The sequence below is a fragment of the Ascaphus truei genome, chromosome 7 (genome assembly GCF_040206685.1).
Source record: "Ascaphus truei isolate aAscTru1 chromosome 7, aAscTru1.hap1, whole genome shotgun sequence".
NCBI lineage: Eukaryota > Metazoa > Chordata > Amphibia > Anura > Ascaphidae > Ascaphus > Ascaphus truei.
Genome location: NC_134489.1, coordinates 63291316 through 63309734, shown reverse-complemented (window position 1 = coordinate 63309734; position 18419 = coordinate 63291316). Strand labels below are relative to the sequence as shown.

The window sequence follows — 18419 nt, the reverse complement described above, 5'->3', positions numbered from 1 at the left end:
CCTCTAGTTCGTCACCTGAGCTATGACCGGAGCGATGACTGCGGAGACTTTCAACTGCAGAGACAGAGCGACAACATGTAGGACATAAAATGTGGGGGACGTGCAGAGCCCAGCACCTCTAGGACTGAAAGGGCAGAGAGGGTATGAAGAGCCTGGTACCACTAGGACAAGCACGGGGCGCAGTACATCTATAGACTCACCTGATAAGCTCCGCCTCCGACCTCCGACACTCACTGGGGATCCAGAGACTCGCCTGACCCTGCAGGAGAGGGGAGAGCAGAGTTATGAGGACGCAAGGCAAAAGGGGGGGAGTAACATGAAGTAGGTAGTAGGGCAACAGCATGCAGGTGTGGAGCTACAATAGGAGGAAGAATTACATGGGAGAGGGAGATACAGGATCGGGACGTGCTACAGTGAACAAGGGGGGAAGCTACAGAGAAGGGGGCAACATACAAAACAATAGGAAGTGTTAAATAAGGTGGGTGGGACAAGTCGGGCTTGTCACTCACTTCTTCAACTCCGTCTCCTTTCTGCTTACGGTCTCTGACATAGGCTGTAGGGTCAAAGCGTGGGGGACGGTGACCTGCGGAATACGAGAAGAGTCAAACGGCGCTTGCCAGGCGCGCCCAGAGAGAGCAATCACCCCCACGGGCGCAGAGAGCGAAGAATCACCCTACGGGATGCCAAGAGATAGCGAACACAATCACTTCAAGAGCGCCAAGAAAGCAAGCAATCACTCCTTGGGTGTCAAGAGACAGCGAGCAATGACTCCATGGGCACCAAGAGATATTAAGAAAAAGACAATCTTGTCACAGGGCAATGAGAGGGGAAAACGTGAGGGGCGCGAAAGTCAGTCATCGCCTCATGGGGGAGTAAGAGAGAGCCATCACCCCACGGGGGCGCGAGAAAGAGACCCATCGCCCCACGGGGCGCGAGAAAGAGAGCCATTGCCTCAAGGGGGCGCGAGAAAGGGAGTCATCGCCTCAAGGGGGCGAGAGTCATTGTGCCAATAGAAAGCAAGCCATGAGCACAGGGTCAAGATAGAGAGATCGTGGCAACAGGTATGTTGAGTGCAAGATAGCTGCTGTGAGAAAGATAGTCCTACTCTTACCTCCAGGGGGAGGGAGATAGCCGTGGTTCCCTCGTCAGGTTCCGTCCCTCCCCGGAGCTTCGCCCAATTCTCTCCCGGGACCCCGACCTGTCCCCTCCCTCCGTGTGACCCATTGCGAGGGTGGGGGGGCTCGGCTTGTGGAGCTAGAACGGCCCTGTGGGGAGGGGCCATTGGGGGTCTGGCGTCTGCGGGAGAAACAAAGATGGATGATTTAATGGGATTCTGTCTTCCCTCATTAATGAGGGAGAGGGGGAAATAGGGAGTGTGAGGGGTAGAGCAAGAGAACGAGGGGAACTACGGCCATATAACACCCCTTCATGCTCCAGAATACGCCCTTACCCTCTCTTGTACATGGCCAGCTCTGTGCTCAGGCTCTTCACCCTTAGACGCAGAGTACGCTCTGCGGCCCGCACCTCCTCCAGCTTGGGGGGGTAGAGAGAGGGATTAATATGTATGGTGCCATTCCGGAACCCCTTTCCCACCCTCCGCATTCCTGCACTGTAACGGGAATTCCTTTTGTTGCCAAGTTATAGGGACTACTTTAGGGTGTGCGGATTCCTCCTGTATCATGACAGCCGGCACTTCGTGCAGTGACCCTACCACAGGAGAGACATCTTTACACAGAGCGTCTGTGAGTAGGTCATAGGAACTACTTTATGGCGAAGGGATACCACAGCTGTCACAACTGACAGAACTTCATTGAACAAACTCAGCACAGTATGTATCCCAAAACTATGATATGGCGTAGCGGATATCTGCTGTATCACGATTATTTCTTGTAGAATAGAAAACAATGCACAGTTATTTGCCTGTGACTGGATCATAAGGCCTATTTTCAGGCTTAGGGATCCTTTCTATAGAACTACTGCTGGTCCTTCCTTCAGGATACATTTTTATATCTCCAACTAGATCCCAGGGACTACTTTCTGGAGAAGGGACACCAGTAGTATCAGGAATGCTGACTTTTTTAAAAAAAATAGAAATCAAACAAGCTTTTTTTAGGTCATAGGGATACCTTTAAGTATTACAACTGCCAGTACTTCTTTAAGGTAGAAAGCAAGAGGCCTCCACTTGTAACTGGGACTCCATAATGGGCGTATGGATACATTTGGTACTACAACCGCCGTGGCTTCTTAACAGGCCTTAGCACAAAATAGATATCAAAACAGAGGCTTGCATAAGGGATAACTTAATGGCATCGGAACACCTTTAGTATTAAGCCGGCACTGCTTTTAGAAGCCCCTTCGCAGAAGCTGAATCCCTGCGAAGCAACAGATGGTCACCTGCCTGTCACTAGCATTCATATATTGTTTACTTTCTGGCGTACTGATATGTTCAGAGGCCATGTCTAACGGGACTTTTTTCTACCTGGAAGCCTTTGCATAAGAGATATCAAAAGAGCTGACAATACAGAGGAACCTGGGAGTCTGTCCCTCCTCCATCTGCAGCGTGACACAAGGACACAAGAAGTTTGTCCCCTGCAGGGTGACACAAAGTGATTGTCACCTGCTCCGCTAGCTGTCTGCACTCCTCCCGCCCTCTCTCCTGCTGGCAGCTCGTTGGCTCCGGATTCGCTCCCTCTGTAGCTCTGCCTCCAGCGTCTGCACTGCCCTCTTCAGCACTCGCACGTGATTCGCCGGCTCCTTCCCGCTGGGATTCTCCGTGTCCCGCAGCCTCTGTAATGACATCTCCGCCTCTCGCTTCTCTTCTGTAACCTGCTGGAGCCTGGCGGGAGGAGAGGGGACAATGTCATGTGAGGGGACCTGGAGAGAGCGAGAAAGGGGGGGGGGGTGTAGGTGCACAGAGAGCGAGAAAGGGGGGGAATGGGGCACAGAGAGCGAGAAAATGGGGGTTAAGGGGGAGTAGAGAGAGGGAGAAAGAGGGTCGGAGGTGGAGGAGAGAGGTGGAAGAGCCGGGAAGAAGAGCGGGGAAGGAGAGGAAGAGCGAAGAGCGGGGAAGGAGAGGAAGAGAGGGGGAGGAAGAGGGAATCCCTGGTTTTTACTCACTCCTCTCGCAGCCTGCAGACATCGCCTTCCCTCGCGGCCTCGACCGGCCCGGCCCTCAGCTCGGCCAGCTCCTCCTTTAACCCTCGGATGACCTGGCGCAAGTACACAGGGTCCGGCTTCCCAACATAGGGCAGTGGGAGGGGGTAATGTATCCTGGGGAGGGAAGGAGGGAATGAGAGGTGTGTGAGAGATAAGAGGGAGAAGGGGGGCTATAAGCACCAAGTAGATCAGTACAGACACACAGCAGAACCACCTCCAATCATATAACAGGACAAGACACCAGAGATCCAGCAACACCCATCCCAGTACCAGGAGACCAGAACCACAGCACTTCCAGCAGAGCAACATCAGGACAGAGATACATCATGGAAACTCAACAACGCCCCCTATAGAGGGCACCATGAAAACAGGAGGCAGACTTGGCACATAGACCATGAGCTGAATAATACGGGAGAATTACTTAGAAATCAGTGATAAACGCATACACAATAAAAATAGAACCACGGGACTTCCATGGGGCCACGCTCGAACATGGCCACTGAGCTTTTGCCTCTCCATGTTGTCCTCTATTCAAATCAAGAAGTATCTGCATTATAAATCCCATCCTCACCACGCAAAAAGTACTCTACTGGATAGGAAAAGCTCAGAGCTTCTTAGCAATGGGGTAATATTAGTCCTATAATCTCTCTTCCCCAGAAGACAGGCCCCCAAAAAGTCAGATCCAGGCCAACAAATGTTTGCATAAGAGCGCTCAAGCAGAAGAGGAAAGGGTGTCCCAAGTCACGGGAATCCGAATATTTATAGTGGCTTCATCTCTTTGCTGGAGAGGATGTGGGGAGCAAGACACCATGACCCATATTTTGAAGGGTCATCCTGGGATTAAATAAAAGATCTATTGTATCCATTGGCCTTCCTCTTCACATTTGTACTGGGTCGTACCATTAAGGGGGGTCTATACCACAAAGAATATGTCACTTAACCACTTTCTCACAGGTGCTAGGGGCTGTGTAGCTGCAATGTGGAAAATGTCCCTCCAGGAATGGAGAGAAAGGGCTTGTGATGTCCTTAAACTAGCAAGACTTCCAAGTGAGTCCTAGAAGTCTCATCTAAAATTAGAGCAGACATTATTTCAGAGGAATTGGAAAATGAGCCGTTATTCCAAGTAATGGCTCAATTTCTATTATCCTCGCTCACCCTCCGAAGCGCAATTATTTGTGGAACATCCCCCCTCCCCCATATATCGTTTTCTTTCATGCTCTGTATTTAGCCAGGATACAGCTGTACTGATTTGTACTATTTGTTTAGATATTATTAGAGCATACTAGCAGGAGTTTTTCATTTTAGTCATTGATGCCAATATTTGACTTAGTTGGCTGCTAATGTCTCTTTTTGTTTTGTTCCTTTGTAATATAAACAGACAACAAATAAATAAATTATAATCTTATACAAGGCAGGAACCATTTGAAAATCTGTATGTAGACAGCAAGCAAAAATACCACTTGTGAGCACATTCACGTCTCAGATAGGTCTGCAACCTTGTCCTCGATAGGTCTGCAACCTTGTCCTCCCCCATTATCTCTTAGCACACAGTGCGTCCACTGCAGCCAGGGATTCTGGGTAATGACATGCATACAAGCACAGTGTGTGTAATGAACAAACATCCGATGCCATCATTACAGAAGCATGCGATGATATGCTTGTATTTCCCATTCTGCCAGTACAGATCACATGAGTCGGTCACTGTACTCATTTTATTTAAGGGATTTATTTAGGGATTCCGGGTTTAAGCAAAAAACACGACCGATTGATCCCCCCGGACTTCCGGTAAATACAGATAAAACACTGAAATGAAGCATCACGTCCTATTGAGTCCCACCTCCTGTAGCAGCCCTGCCACAGATAGGACACGGGAACCACATGAGGAGCATGGAAACTAAGAGGGAGCACCGATAAACACCAAATTCTAATGTGTCCATTTGCTTTTCATTGTTAACACTGATTGTTCTAATGTACTAAAAACGAGAGGGGGGGGGGAGGAAACAAAAGCCACAGCGATTCAACAAAAAGGGGGAAGGCGAGAGAAGGGGGGGGTGGGAGAGCGAGAGAAGGGGAGGGTGGGAGAGCGAGAGAAGGGGGGGGTGGGAGAGCGAGAGAAGGGGGGGGGGGGTGGGAGAGCGAGAGAAGGGGGGGGGGGTGGGAGAGCGAGAGAAGGGGGGGGGGTGGGAGAGCGAGAGAAGGGGGCAGTGGGAGAGCGAGAGAAGGGGGCAGTGGGAGAGCGAGAGAAGGGGGCAGTGGGAGAGCGAGAGAAGGGGGGGGGTGGGAGAGCGAGAGAAGGGGGCAGTGGGAGAGCGAGAGAAGGGGGGGGTGGGAGAACGAGAGAAGGGGGGGGTGGGAGAACGAGAGAAGGGGGGGTGGGAGAGCGAGAGAAGGGGGGGTGGGAGAGCGAGAGAAGGGGGGGTGGGAGAGCGAGAGAAGGGGGGGTGGGAGAGCGAGAGAAGGGGGGGTGGGAGAGCGAGAGAAGGGGGGGTGGGAGAGCGAGAGAAGGGGGGGTGGGAGAGCGAGAGAAGGGGGGGGGTGGGAGAGGAGCGAGAGAAGGGGGGGTGGGAGAGCGAGAGAAGGGGGGGTGGGAGAGCGAGAGAAGGGGGGGGAGAGCGAGAGAAGGGGGGAGAGCGGAGAAGGGGGGGAGAGCGAGAGAAGGGGGGGAGAGCGAGAGATGGGGGGGGAGAGCGAGAGAAGGGGGGGTGGGAGAGCGAGAGAAGGGGGGGTGGGAGAGCGAGAGAAGGGGGGTGGGAGAGCGAGAGAAGGGGGGGTGGGAGAGCGAGAGAAGGGGGGGGGAGAGCGAGAGAAGGGGGGGTGGGAGAGCGAGAGAAGGGGGGTGGGAGAGCGAGAGAAGGGGGGTGGGAGAGCGAGAGAAGGGGGGTGGGAGAGCGAGAGAAGGGGGGGTGGGAGAGCGAGAGAAGGGGGGGAGAGCGAGAGAAGGGGGGGGGAGAGCGAGAGAAGGGGGGGGAGAGCGAGAGAAGGGGGGAGGGAGAGCGAGAGAAGGGGGGGGAGAGCGAGAGAAGGGGGGGGAGAGCGAGAGAAGGGGGGGAGAGCGAGAGAAGGGGGGGAGAGCGGGAGAAGGGGGGGGAGAGCGAGAGAAGGGGGGGAGAGCGAGAGAAGTGGTGGGAGAGCGAGAGAAGGGGGGGGGGTGGGAGAGCGAGAGAAGGGGGGGGGTGGGAGAGCGAGAGAAGGGGGGGGGGGTGGGAGAGCGAGAGAAGGGGGGTGGGAGAGCGAGAGAAGGGGGCGGTGGGAGAGCGAGAGAAGGGGGCGGTGGAGAGCGAGAGAAGGGGGCGGTGGGAGAGCGAGAGAAGGGGGGGGTGGGAGAACGAGAGAAGGGGGGGGGTGGGAGAGCGAGAGAAGGGGGGGTGGGAGAGCGAGAGAAGGGGGGATGGAAGAGCGAGAGAAGGGGGGGTGGGAGAGCGAGAGAAGGGGGGTGGGGGAGAGAAGAGGGGGAGAACGGGTTTCCGAGAGATACTTACCTGTCAAATTCCACTGAGTAGATGAGGATCAGATAGCGTTTGGAGTGGAGGGTGGCGCTTCTGGGGGGTGGAGCTTGCCTCAAGGCTCCGCCTGCCTTTCGGTGACGTAGCAACTCTAGGTCAGCGTAGGTCAGGAGGTCAAGGGTCACAGACTCGCTGCTCTGTGGTGGAGTGGGGGACACAACCTTATCAATGACCTTATAAACTTACACTTTCATAATTGTTGAGAGTTAGGCTGCGCTTATAGTGCCGTCGTCGGTGCTTATAGTGCACACGACGGTGACGGCGCGACCAAGTAACAGCGCTACCAAAAATCTGGTAGTCACTGTTATTTGGTTTTTTTCAGCGCCGGTCTCCCCTTGTGGCCAATCAGAGAGCTTCTCCGTCCCTCTGCCTTCCCCTTTCTGACGTCACTGGCCTTGCAGCCAGCGACGTCGCCTAAACTTACATTACAACTATCGCAATGGTGACGTCATCTGTCGCGTTGCCGGCAGTATAAGCACAGCCTTAGGCTTCGGCCCGCTGGCTGACCGCGCTCATGCTTGAGAGCGGTGACAGCACCAGCTCTCCAATCATGAGCGCCGGGTGTCGTGGCTATTTCGCAAGCACGCGCGGGGGAGCGTTGAGGGCAAGTTGATCGCGCGTCAAATTCACTTTTTTTTTCTTTACTCAAGCGCCAAGCTTGGGTGAGCGTGCATGCCTGCGCGCACTGCATGAGCAGGGATGGGACAATTTGAATTGCCAAAACTAAACTCGGTAAGCGCTGCGTGCTCAGCGCTAGTGTGGCCGCAGCCTTATAGGGAAGAGGCGGGTAGAGTGGGAGACCATTCAACATACCACATTGACCCTAAAAAACTTCACCGTTATATAAGGTCACATTAATAAGAAATTCCCTAATATAAACCTATACAACTCATGTATGGTTATCCCCGGGAGATGCTACAGATTACAATTCTACCTGAACTTCAATTATGTTTCCCTACATAAGGCCTTGATTATACTAGATGCCGCCGAGCGGCAGCGCGATCCGGTGACGTCACCCTGCGCTGCCGCCGAGCTGCATCTTGATTATTGCAGGAGAGATAGGAGAGGAGGCAAAGAGGCGTGGCTGGTTTTTAAACATTCATCGGATTTCAGCCATTTGTTTTCCAGCCGCACTCGCGACAGCGCCGGCAATTTGTGGTATAATCACAGGCTAAACCTAAAAAAAAAAAATTCACTAGACAATTAATTTCCCTCATTAACGTGAAATCAATTTGGCCTTATATAAACCTTTTATTCAATGTCACACCTACACAACCTTTATAGGATCCCCAGCTTAGGGGATTTTATACAGGAGGAGACAGTAGGGTCACCTGTGTGAGGGCAGAGTTCAGCATGTTGCAGAAGATAGAATATTGCTTGAAGTTGCCGGTCTTATGGGTGATCTCCTCTATAACTGGGGGGGGGAGGAAGAGAGAGAGATGGGGGGAGGAAGAGAGAGAGATGGGGGGGGGAGGAAGAGAGAGAGAGATGGGGGGGGGAGGAAGAGAGAGAGATGGGGAGGGGAGGAAGAGAGAGAGATGGGGGGAGGGGAAGAGAAGGATTAAGAGACAAGTTAAATGTTAAGGACCTGGCAGTCTGCCCGTTTCCCCGCAGGGTGACATTGTGACACTCACACTCCGCGTCGAACTCCCCCCTCCACTGGTCTGTTGTCATCGTGTCCTCCACCTCCACCTCAAGTCGGTCTCCTCCATCTCGCACACGCAACACATGTTCAATTCCGCGGAACACGCAATGAGCCTCAGCTACTTTGACCTCATCCATCATGGAACTGGGCAGGAACCGGAGCGGGGCAGCAGATACTGACCAATCAGAGGAAAGGGGTCGGGGGTTAAAAGACTCACCCCTGAATCTCTCTCCCTCGCCCCTTTCTTATCCACAAATTTCCCTCATCCATTTCTTACCCGCTATTCTCCCTCGCCCATTCTTACCCGCTATTCTCCCTCGCCCCTCTTACCCGCTATTCTCCCTCGCCCCTCTTACCCGCTATTCTCCTTCGCCCCTCTTACCCGCTATTCTCCTTCGCCCCTCTTACCCGCTATTCTCCTTCGCCCCTCTTACCCGCTATTCTCCTTCGCCCCTCTTACCCGCTATTCTCCTTCGCCCCTCTTACCCGCTATTCTCCCTCGCCCTCTTACCCGCTACTCTCCCTCGCCCCTCTTACCCGCTATTCTCCCTCGCCCTCTTACCCGCTACTCTCCCTCGCCCCTTTCTTACCCGCTACTCTCCCTCGCCCCTTTCTTACCCGCTACTCTCCCTCGCCCCTTTCTTACCCGCTACTCTCCCTCGCCCCTTTCTTACCCGCTACTCTCCCTCGCCCCTTTCTTACCCGCTACTCTCCCTCGCCCCTTTCTTACCCACAAATCTCCCTCACCCCTTTCTTACCGCACTCTCCCTCGCCCCTTTCTTACCCACTACTCTCCCTCACCCCTTTCTTACCCGCTACTCTCCCTCGCCCCTTTCTTACCCGCTACTCTCCCTCGCCCCTTTCTTACCCACAAATCTCCCTTCCTCATGCCCCTTTTCCTACCCCGTGGTGCCACCTCCTCTCTTGTACCCCTAAATCCTCGCCCCATGCCTCTTCCTTACTTCTGGATCCGTCCCATTTCCTTAGTGTATCCCTTGGTCCCCTCAATCTGCCTCCTCCCCTCTCATGAACCTTGAATCCCTCATTCATCCCTCTATCTCGCTCCGTCCTACCTCTGTGTGTGCGTCTCTCCTCAGGCCTCTCCTCTCACTCACCCACGGACAGTTAAACCGCCGGCAACAACCAACAACCCCGCCCTCTCCTACAATTGGCTGCTTTCCTCTTCCCCGGCCCTCACACTGTCCTTCCGGCGCGTCAAACACACGCCCCTGCTCCACACCCTTCTATGATTGGCCCAGCCGCTTGTCAATCATCCATTGAAAGCCGTTTGGGACAGGTGATTCTGAAAACAGGCTCGGTTCCGGCTGGCCGGCAGTAGGCATGCCGTTGCCATGGTGACGCGACGGCCTTGTCTCTCTTCCATGCCGGGCTAGTGTGAATAGCATATTCACCAATAAATAATCATATTCTGTTAATGTTATCCAATGTAATCACTTTTATAAACATTACTGAGTTATGTAATACCCAGGATGTATATATATTTTTATTTATTTTTTATGATATAGCTGTGCACACTGTCACTGGCACAATCAGTCCCTCCCCAAGGCAGCACTCCTGTAAGAGCTAACACTTCCATCTTGGAAAATAACAAAAGAACAAATGAAAACAATGGGACTTGTACAAGTTCACAAGTTTACCACCGGGTTTTGAACCAGGCTTCAAAGTCAATGCGCTTGGTTTTATAATCTGTGGCTTGTCTGTGTGTCTCTGTGTGTCTCTGTGTGTCTCTGTGTGTCTCTGTGTGTCTCTGTGTGTCTCTGTGTGTCTCTGTGTGTCTCTGTGTGTCTCTGTGTGTCTCTGTGTGTCTCTGTGTGTCTCTGTGTGTCTCTGTGTGTCTCTGTGTGTCTCTGTGTGTCTGATTAGCATTCCTGTGACAAGCTTGTATCTTGCCTGATGCACTAATAGAGAATTGATCATCAAAATAAAGTTGAAATAGGCACTCCCAGGTACTTAGAATGAATAAAAGGATGTATTTAACACATCAACATTCCCATCCTATTCCATCTTGAGAACGGTCCTAGAATAGGACAGCAACGTTGATGTGTTTAATCAATTCTTTTATTCATTCTAAGTACCTGTGAATATATATATATATATTTATTTATTTATTTTTTTGGTCCTTTCTCTGACCTTTTTCAATGTGTAACCCTTGAGCTGCCATTTGAACAGAGCGGCTTGTTCTTTTGGCAGATTCATTTTTCGACATTGAGATGCTCTTAGAAGATGCCCTACATTATACTCCATACTTCAGATCTCTTTAAAACAACGGAGGAGACTAGTTTCTTGCGGTTTAAATTCATGAACTTATACATATCCTTTCTCTACAGGAATATCTACCTATATGAAAATACTAAATGCACTGATATAACAATCTATATATATATATATATATCTATATCTATCTATCTATATATATATATAGCCAAGTCCCCCCTTGGTCCCCTTTACTTGCGGTCCAGGGCGCGTGCAGGGAGATGCTGGGTGCCGCCGGAGTGGCACGCGGACCCGGCTCAGTTGTAGGGAGCGCTGCGGTAGGCGGGCTGGTGATCCGGGGCACCGGAGCTCAGCGGCGGGACGCCGGTAAGGGCGCCACCATCTTGCGCATGCGCAACAAATATCCCGCGCATGTGCAGCACAAAATATTTGCGGCGGCCATTTCGAGTGTTGGGCGCATGCGCAGAGGCATCACAACAGCGGCGGCCATCTTAGAATAAGGCTCTGCGCGGGATTACACATCCCAGCAGCCTCTGGGACTGCTCGTCACATCGGTCAGCATAGCAAATAAGGCTGCTGGAACAACGGAGCCCCAGAGAGATACATTAGGCGCGTTGGAGCACGAGTCAGTCGGGAGCAGGACAGAGAAGGGTGAGGTAGTGTCTCAGCTGCCAGTGGTCCTGAGACTAGGCCTAGAGTCCCCCAGGTCCTAGCTAGGCCACTACTCCCCAGAGATTGTGGTTGCTTCAGGGAAGGCCCCTAGATAGGGAGGCTTCTCCATTACTGTATAGTGTCAGGGACACAGTGAAGACACAGCGCAGTGACTTGCAGCCTGTGGTCTGGGACCAGACCACCATTTATACTGAGAGACTCTTAAAGGTGAGACCCTCCAACGGGAGTTCACCCCACGCAGAGGTGGACATCTTCGTTGGATCAGATGGATCCTTTTATCAGTCGGCAGTACCCAGGTGCTGGAACGCCCGGGAAGGTATTATCTTCAGACACTCAGTCTTCAGTATAACAGGTTTAATTCAGCAAGAAAATCCAAAGTTTCGACTGCCACGCAGTCTTTATCAAGGTGAGAGAGTCGAAACGTTGGATTTTCTTGCTGAATTAAACCTGTTATACTGAAGACCGAGTGCCTGGACCTTTCCTATTTCATGAGTACCCCTGGGGACGTTGCAGGACTGTCCCTCTTGGCCTGTGTACACCGGCAGGTGATATCTGATTCAAACAGAGTTTTTGTGTGCCAGACCACCTCCTGACATTGAAGGTATTATCTTCTACAAGTGCACCAACGGCCATACACACACTCTGTGGGTAGCGCTACTCCACACACTCTGTGGGTAGCGCTACTCCACACACTTTGGGGTGGGCTTGGCTCCTGTGGACACCGAGTGGTTAGGTGCCCAGGGCACCTCAGTGCTTTGGGTGAGCCTCACCAGGGTGTGGACAAGGTGGTGGTTGGACAGTGGGGCACTGTGTGGGTACGGCCGTGCGAGGCCTGTATAGGATTGCGTTATAGTTCTGTGTTGCCATAAGCTGTTATATTACTGTGTACATATTCATTCTTTGCTGTGTGTTCCTGGGAAGGGGCTATCCAATTACGCTTAGATCCCTCCCAGGTGGAGGCGCAGTCTACCACGACCACCCCAGGCTCCCTGCAGCCTCCTGTAAGCCACTCAAGTAAAGCACCACATGTAGTTTCCCTTAGACACAGGGTAAAGGGGGCTACAAATATATCATTTTATATTTTTGTTTTGTATGTATACATATTTGCACTATTTTTGCTATCCCACACTTTTGTATATATACACAATACACGACATAAAGTAACTGTGCTCAACTAAACTAATCTCTGGGAATAATAAAAATCATATACAGCATGCTCAATCTACAAGGGCCTGGGTGAAAAGATCCAATGTCCAGTGCTCCACTGGAGGGGGGATTACCTTGAAAGTAGAAACGAAAAAAATAGACAAGAACTGCTTTTATAAGGAAAACTGTATTGCAAAGATAAAAAAAAAAGATAATATCTCAGACATGTGAGAAAACACCGGCAGGTATGGGGTCACTCGAGCGCAGCAACTGTGGAGAAAGCCTTCAGCTGGTCCCAGCTGAAATCTACGCGGTGGTACCTCCAGTATCAGCGTCCAGCACTGGGTCCCGGAAGTGATGTCACACACTCTCGCGAGTGTTTGCCTCCGTCTTCACGTCTGGCGTCTAGGCTTCAGGCAGTGGAAGCTACTGCTCTTTCTCCTTCCCAGTCTGAAACAGACTGCTCTACAAGCTGTGCTTGTCTATTTTTTTTTTGTTTCTACAAAATACACACACTTTTTATTCATTCATTCATTTTTATATACATATATACAGTGTTCGACAAACCTATACATTTGCTCGCCCCGGGCGAGTGGATTTAACCCCCGGGCGAGTAAATATTGGCCCAAGCAGCACACGTTTGGTACTAGGTGGCGAGTAGATTTTTTTGTGTGGCAAGTAGATTTTTTGGTGATTTGTCAACCACTGTATATATATATATATATATACATATATATATATATATATATATATATATATATATACAGTGTTCGACAAACCTATACATTTGCACGCCCCGGGCGAGTGGATTTAACATCGTGGCGAGCTCCTATTGGCCCAAGCAGCACACGTGTGGTACTAGGTGGCGAGTAGATCTTTTTGGTGATTTGTCGACCACTGCATATATATATATATATATCTTTATTTATATAGCGCCATGCCCATCCAGGTACACAGCGCTTTACAATAGACATGACATAATATTATAACACAATGGGAACAAGCACTTCAGACAAAGCAATAGGAATAGGAGCCCCTGTAAGGCTCCTTCTATAGTGCGGCCGCGTGCTACGCCGTGTGCGCGCGCGGCAGTTATAGATGGCTGAGGTTAGTCAGCCCTTCTATACAAGGGCCGCGCGCGCACACGGCGGGGAGCGGGGAGACGACAGAACGCAGGGAAGACCAGAAAATAACGATTTCGCGCCGCTACCGCTGATGAAATGTATGTATGTGTGTGTATGTGTGTGAGTATATGTGTGTGAGTATGTGTGTGTATAGATTGTGTGAGTGAAATAATGGCTTATATAAGATTTTTTAACGAAAAAAAAAGTTGAATAAAAAAAAAATATTTATTCAACTTTTTTTTTTCTTTAAAAAAATCTTATTTAAGCCATTATTTCACTCACACAATCTATACACACATATACTCTCACACACACACACACACACACACACACGCATAGTAACTGTTGCTCCCGGCAGCACTGAGACTCTATACCAACAAAAAGCATGCGGCACGTGCACGCGCGTTCGCACAGGCGAGCGCACGGCCGCACACCGTATAGAACGGGCCTAAGCCTGAACAGCATACAATTTAAGTTTACGATCTATATGAAACACTATATGCACTGATAAAATACACATTTAATTTTTTCGCACGTGTTGAGATGCACTCATGTAATAGCACATTTATTAATTTAATCATTATAATTTTTTTAATCAGATACATATATATATATATATATATAAATACATATATATATAAATACATATATTATATATACATATATAAATACATATATTATATATACATATATAAATACATATATATATATATATATACATATATATATAATATATATATATATATATATATATATATATATATATATATATATATATATTGTAGTACTAAATAAACGCAATGAATTTATACACTGGTTACTGCTATATAAATGTAAATTTCTTGCCTAAGAAATATAAAAGGACTCACGTTCCCCAATTGTCCATGTCCTGTTGGTGAGGTGCTGCAGTCTGGAGACTCCTAATAGATGCGTAATCCAGCCGGAAGAGTAATCCAAAGTAGAAAAAAAAACAAAAAACGGAGCACTGCAAAAAAGCCGCTCTACAAGCCGGAAGAAAAAAATATTCGTACCACTATGGTACTATAATACGTCAAAGTTGACTGCTGGAATGCTGTGATTTTTGTCGTTTCTTACGGCTTCTAATCCAGCTTCATTACCAGCGTTTTCACAGTGCTCCGCTTTTTTTTGCTTTTTCAACTTTGGTAACCCCATTGAGTGGGGGGTTACATTTAGGAGTACTATATGTGCTACAGTATGTGTGGGGGAATTTGGTCCAAAAATGGCTGGATCGGCTACTTCAGGGGTTATAGAATAATTCTGTTGGTGTCGTACCAAAACCTTTGTGTCGCACATAGTACTGTACACACCGTGTTTTGCGCACATAGCAGTCTGCATCACATTATTTGCTGTAAGTTTCTTCGTGTCTCTCGTGTATATGTATTTCTGTTTTTCCCCGTGCGCATGTCTTTGTCACTTTTTTTTGTTGTAAATATATTTGTATTTTGCTGTCTAATATATGTTTGTGTGGTTTTTGTTTTTTTCATATCCATGTTCCTATTTCTTTCTCTCTGTTTTTTTGTCGTTTACTTGAGGGGTGGGGGCATCTCTATCTTTCTGTGGTGCTTCTCAGCCTTGACAACCTCTTTAAGTCGCCAGATCAGATCGAAGTCAGCTTTAAATAATGGGATCTAATTACATCCATGTAGGCCCATGGTTAATACGGTGAGTGCTTGGCTGGAAAACCCATTGAAGTTTGTGTTGTCCCACGGCATCAGCGCCTTGCCGCCATCCCTCCCACTGAGGGGTCAGACAAAGAAAACATCTACACTATAACTTAGTGACATTAACTCTTTTGGCCTTAGGTATCATCTCTATGCAGATGATACACAGATATATCTATCCACCCCTAACCTCACTCCTGCAATCCAGTCCCAAGTCTCGGATTGCCTCCTGGCTATATTTATGTGCATGGTGCTCCGCCGCCTTAAACTTAATATGTCTACAAAATGTGTACATATTTAGCACCGGTAGCACCGGTAACAGCAAGTACAGGCATACCCCGCTTTAAGGACACTCACTTTAAGTACACTCGCTAGTAAGTACATATCGCCCAATAAGCAAATGGCAGCTCGCGCATGCGCCTGTCAGCATGTCCTGAACAGCAATACCGGCTCCCTACCTGTACCGAAGCTGTGCGCAAGCAGGGAGACTATAGAGCCTGTTACAAATGCGTTATTTACATCAGTTATGCACGTATATGATGATTGCAGTACAGTACATGCATCGATAAGTGGAAAAAGGTAGTGCTTCACTTTAAGTACATTTTCGCTTTACAGACATGCCCCGGTCCCATTGCGTACGTTAATGCGGGGTATGCCTGTATTATCCATTATTCCGTTTATGGTGTGCAGCATTACCATTGTATTTGTTATTCCTTCTGCCTTTTTTTGCTAGCACCCTCTTTACAACCTTTGGTTGAACACTACAGATGTAGGGATTTATCACAACATCCCTGCACAATTAGAAATAGATTGATTGTTTTTTTTGTCCTTAAGGATATCACTGTTTTTTGCCTATATACTTGTGAATGTATTTTTAACCTTTGGTTTTTCCGGTGCTTCTGTTTGTCTTCTATTTTTGCTTATATGGAATATAGAAATAATTTCTTCATGTTAGGAATTAGCATATTCTGCTTCACTACAGTACTGTGATGTATACTTATAGAATATAAGTCAGGGTATCTGACATGATAGGGGAGAGAGAACAGACCAGAGAGAGTCTAGCGAGACTGACATTGATATTCGTTTGGTGGTATGTATGAGCAAGCATATAGAACTAATAATTGTACTCTGCTTTATGCAACGGATTTTATTATCTTTTTATTCAGTATTATTGTTGTATACAATAAATCATAGATATTACAGATGCTTAGTTCATTGTTGATTTTGATGCACGTTGTACTTTTTTTGCTGTATAGAAACAATTGTTTTAATACATACCATTAACATCTGTGCTCATTGTGCATTCCATTTCTGTATGCCAAAATATTTGACTAAAACCGTTTTTTTCACTCATTCATTTTTATTTATTTGTAAGAGAGGGGTACAAAATAAAGAGGAGGTGAGGGTTTACGTTTCGGATGCAGCATAAATGCAATCCATCATATGTGAAAATGCATCTCTCAGTTTATATATGAAATCACTTTCCTTGCCACAGGCTATAGGTGAGGCAATAAGCCTTTATCTCTGGTCTCCTACTGTATGGCTACAACAGTATGAGCAAATTGTCAAAAGTGGGATTTTTCCACTTTTCAACCCAAGGGTCCCAGGTTTCTGCAAATCTCGCAGATGTGTCATTGAGCCAAGCAGTGAGTTTCTCCAGGCTCATAATGTACCAGAACTTATGTATAACCAAGGTGAGCAGGATCACAGACAGCTTTCCCAGGGGGCCAGGACTAGGGTTTTCATCGCCCCCCCCCCCCCCCGTGTAGGTAAGCTTGCGAAGCCCCCCCCCTCTCTCTCTCTCGCCTACCTCTGTCTCAGCCATCTATCTCTCTCCCCAATACACTCAATAACCTCCCTTGCGCCGGCAGCAAGGCCCCCTGGCTCCACCCCGTTGGCAGCCCTGATGGTGCGTCTGGGATAGGGCCCTTCCATGCGGCTGCCACCACACATCTAGTAGCTGATTTAAAGTGGTTAATCGATTTGTGTCACCTATAGCTAATGTTTCTATTTTTTAGTGTAGGAGAGCTGGACTAAAACCATTTTTGACATCTAAGGCGCACATTGAGAAACATAAGGTTAGTCCATACTGTAGGCACACAGAAGCGCAATTAAATGTGACATTTCAGTGCGTCAATTTTACACCAGCGATGCTATTTGTGAAACCTCATATTGCTAGAATTAAAAATGGCACCCCAGCTTCACGTTGAGAAACATCGCAAGAACATCAAGTGGTAATATCCATTGCCCGTATCTTTAGTCTTATTGCTTGACTCTGCACCCAGAAGAGTTACACACGCCCTTCCTGTAGAGGCAGTGTCTCTCCTGGTTCAGAGGACAATATTTGAGTGTGTAGGCAAAATATTCAGTTGCCCCACACAGGGGGAATTTGCACTTTTGCAGGACAAGGCACTCAACTGCCCCGTGAGCTTTCAGGACTTGGGATGTGTAGACGTAACAGGGACTCTCTGCTGTGTTTGCAGAACGTACACAGCTTGTCCGTGACGGGCTAATGATCTGGGGTGGCAAGATATATGTGGCTGCAACTGCCCCTTGTGTCTGGGCCACCTGGGGCAGGCGGCCCAGGAGGGGAGGAACCGCTCCTCTTCGGCTATTCCGGGCTCACCAGGGCCAGCTGGAGGAAGTCCATGGTACTGATTGAGTATATGTGCCATCGGCTGCCCCCCTCCTGGGTAGGGTTTGAGTTTAACATTCACACATACCACTTCTCAATGTGTGTAAGATATCCCCTATAGAGGGGATGCTGAAGGAGGGATACTTTACCCTCTTATGCCCAGTTGCCTCTCCCTCCATCTGGGGGGAAAGGGCACAGACTTAAGAAGAGGTCCAAAGTCCCCTAAGAATTCGTGTTTGTTTTAACAGTTTTAAATTGTAAGCTTTGCGGGTGAGGAAGGCCTGCAGTGCACCTAACCCCTCCCCTGCAAGAGAGACCTGAAGAGAAAAAGTAAGTAAAAGGATACTTTCCAACTGGAGACATTTCAGACGCAGCAAATAAAATACAAATAAACATTTGTCTGATTTATTTCCTTAGTGTAACCTTTTCCCCTCTGCCTCCATGTGGGGATGAGGGAGAAGCTCCCAGGTCCCCCATCTTTGTAATGTGTCAGACTGCAGGGGTGAAAGACACACACCCAGGTCCCCTCTGTCTGTGTCACTGTATCCCACTGATGGGTGGGTGGGGGGGAGGGGGTGTGAAGGGACAGATTTCCAGGTCTTCTCTGCGTCACTCTGAAGG

General features: G+C 48.9%; 1 protein-coding gene across 1 annotated transcript; it reads right to left on the bottom strand.

The window, feature by feature from the left end:
• Nucleotide 1: 1 nt before the first annotated feature.
• CCDC61 (coiled-coil domain containing 61) lies at nt 2–9664 on the bottom strand (the record flags this gene model as incomplete). Its single annotated transcript, XM_075610048.1, is given in 14 exon segments — nt 2–54; nt 201–259; nt 510–533; nt 535–589; nt 1119–1221; nt 1224–1296; nt 1451–1533; nt 2618–2650; nt 2653–2836; nt 3118–3270; nt 6636–6796; nt 7991–8073; nt 8294–8479; nt 9378–9664. Coding segments are annotated over 13 exon segments (1215 nt in total), but the record flags the coding sequence as incomplete, so codon positions are not given.
• Nucleotides 9665–18419: the final 8755 nt, after the last annotated feature.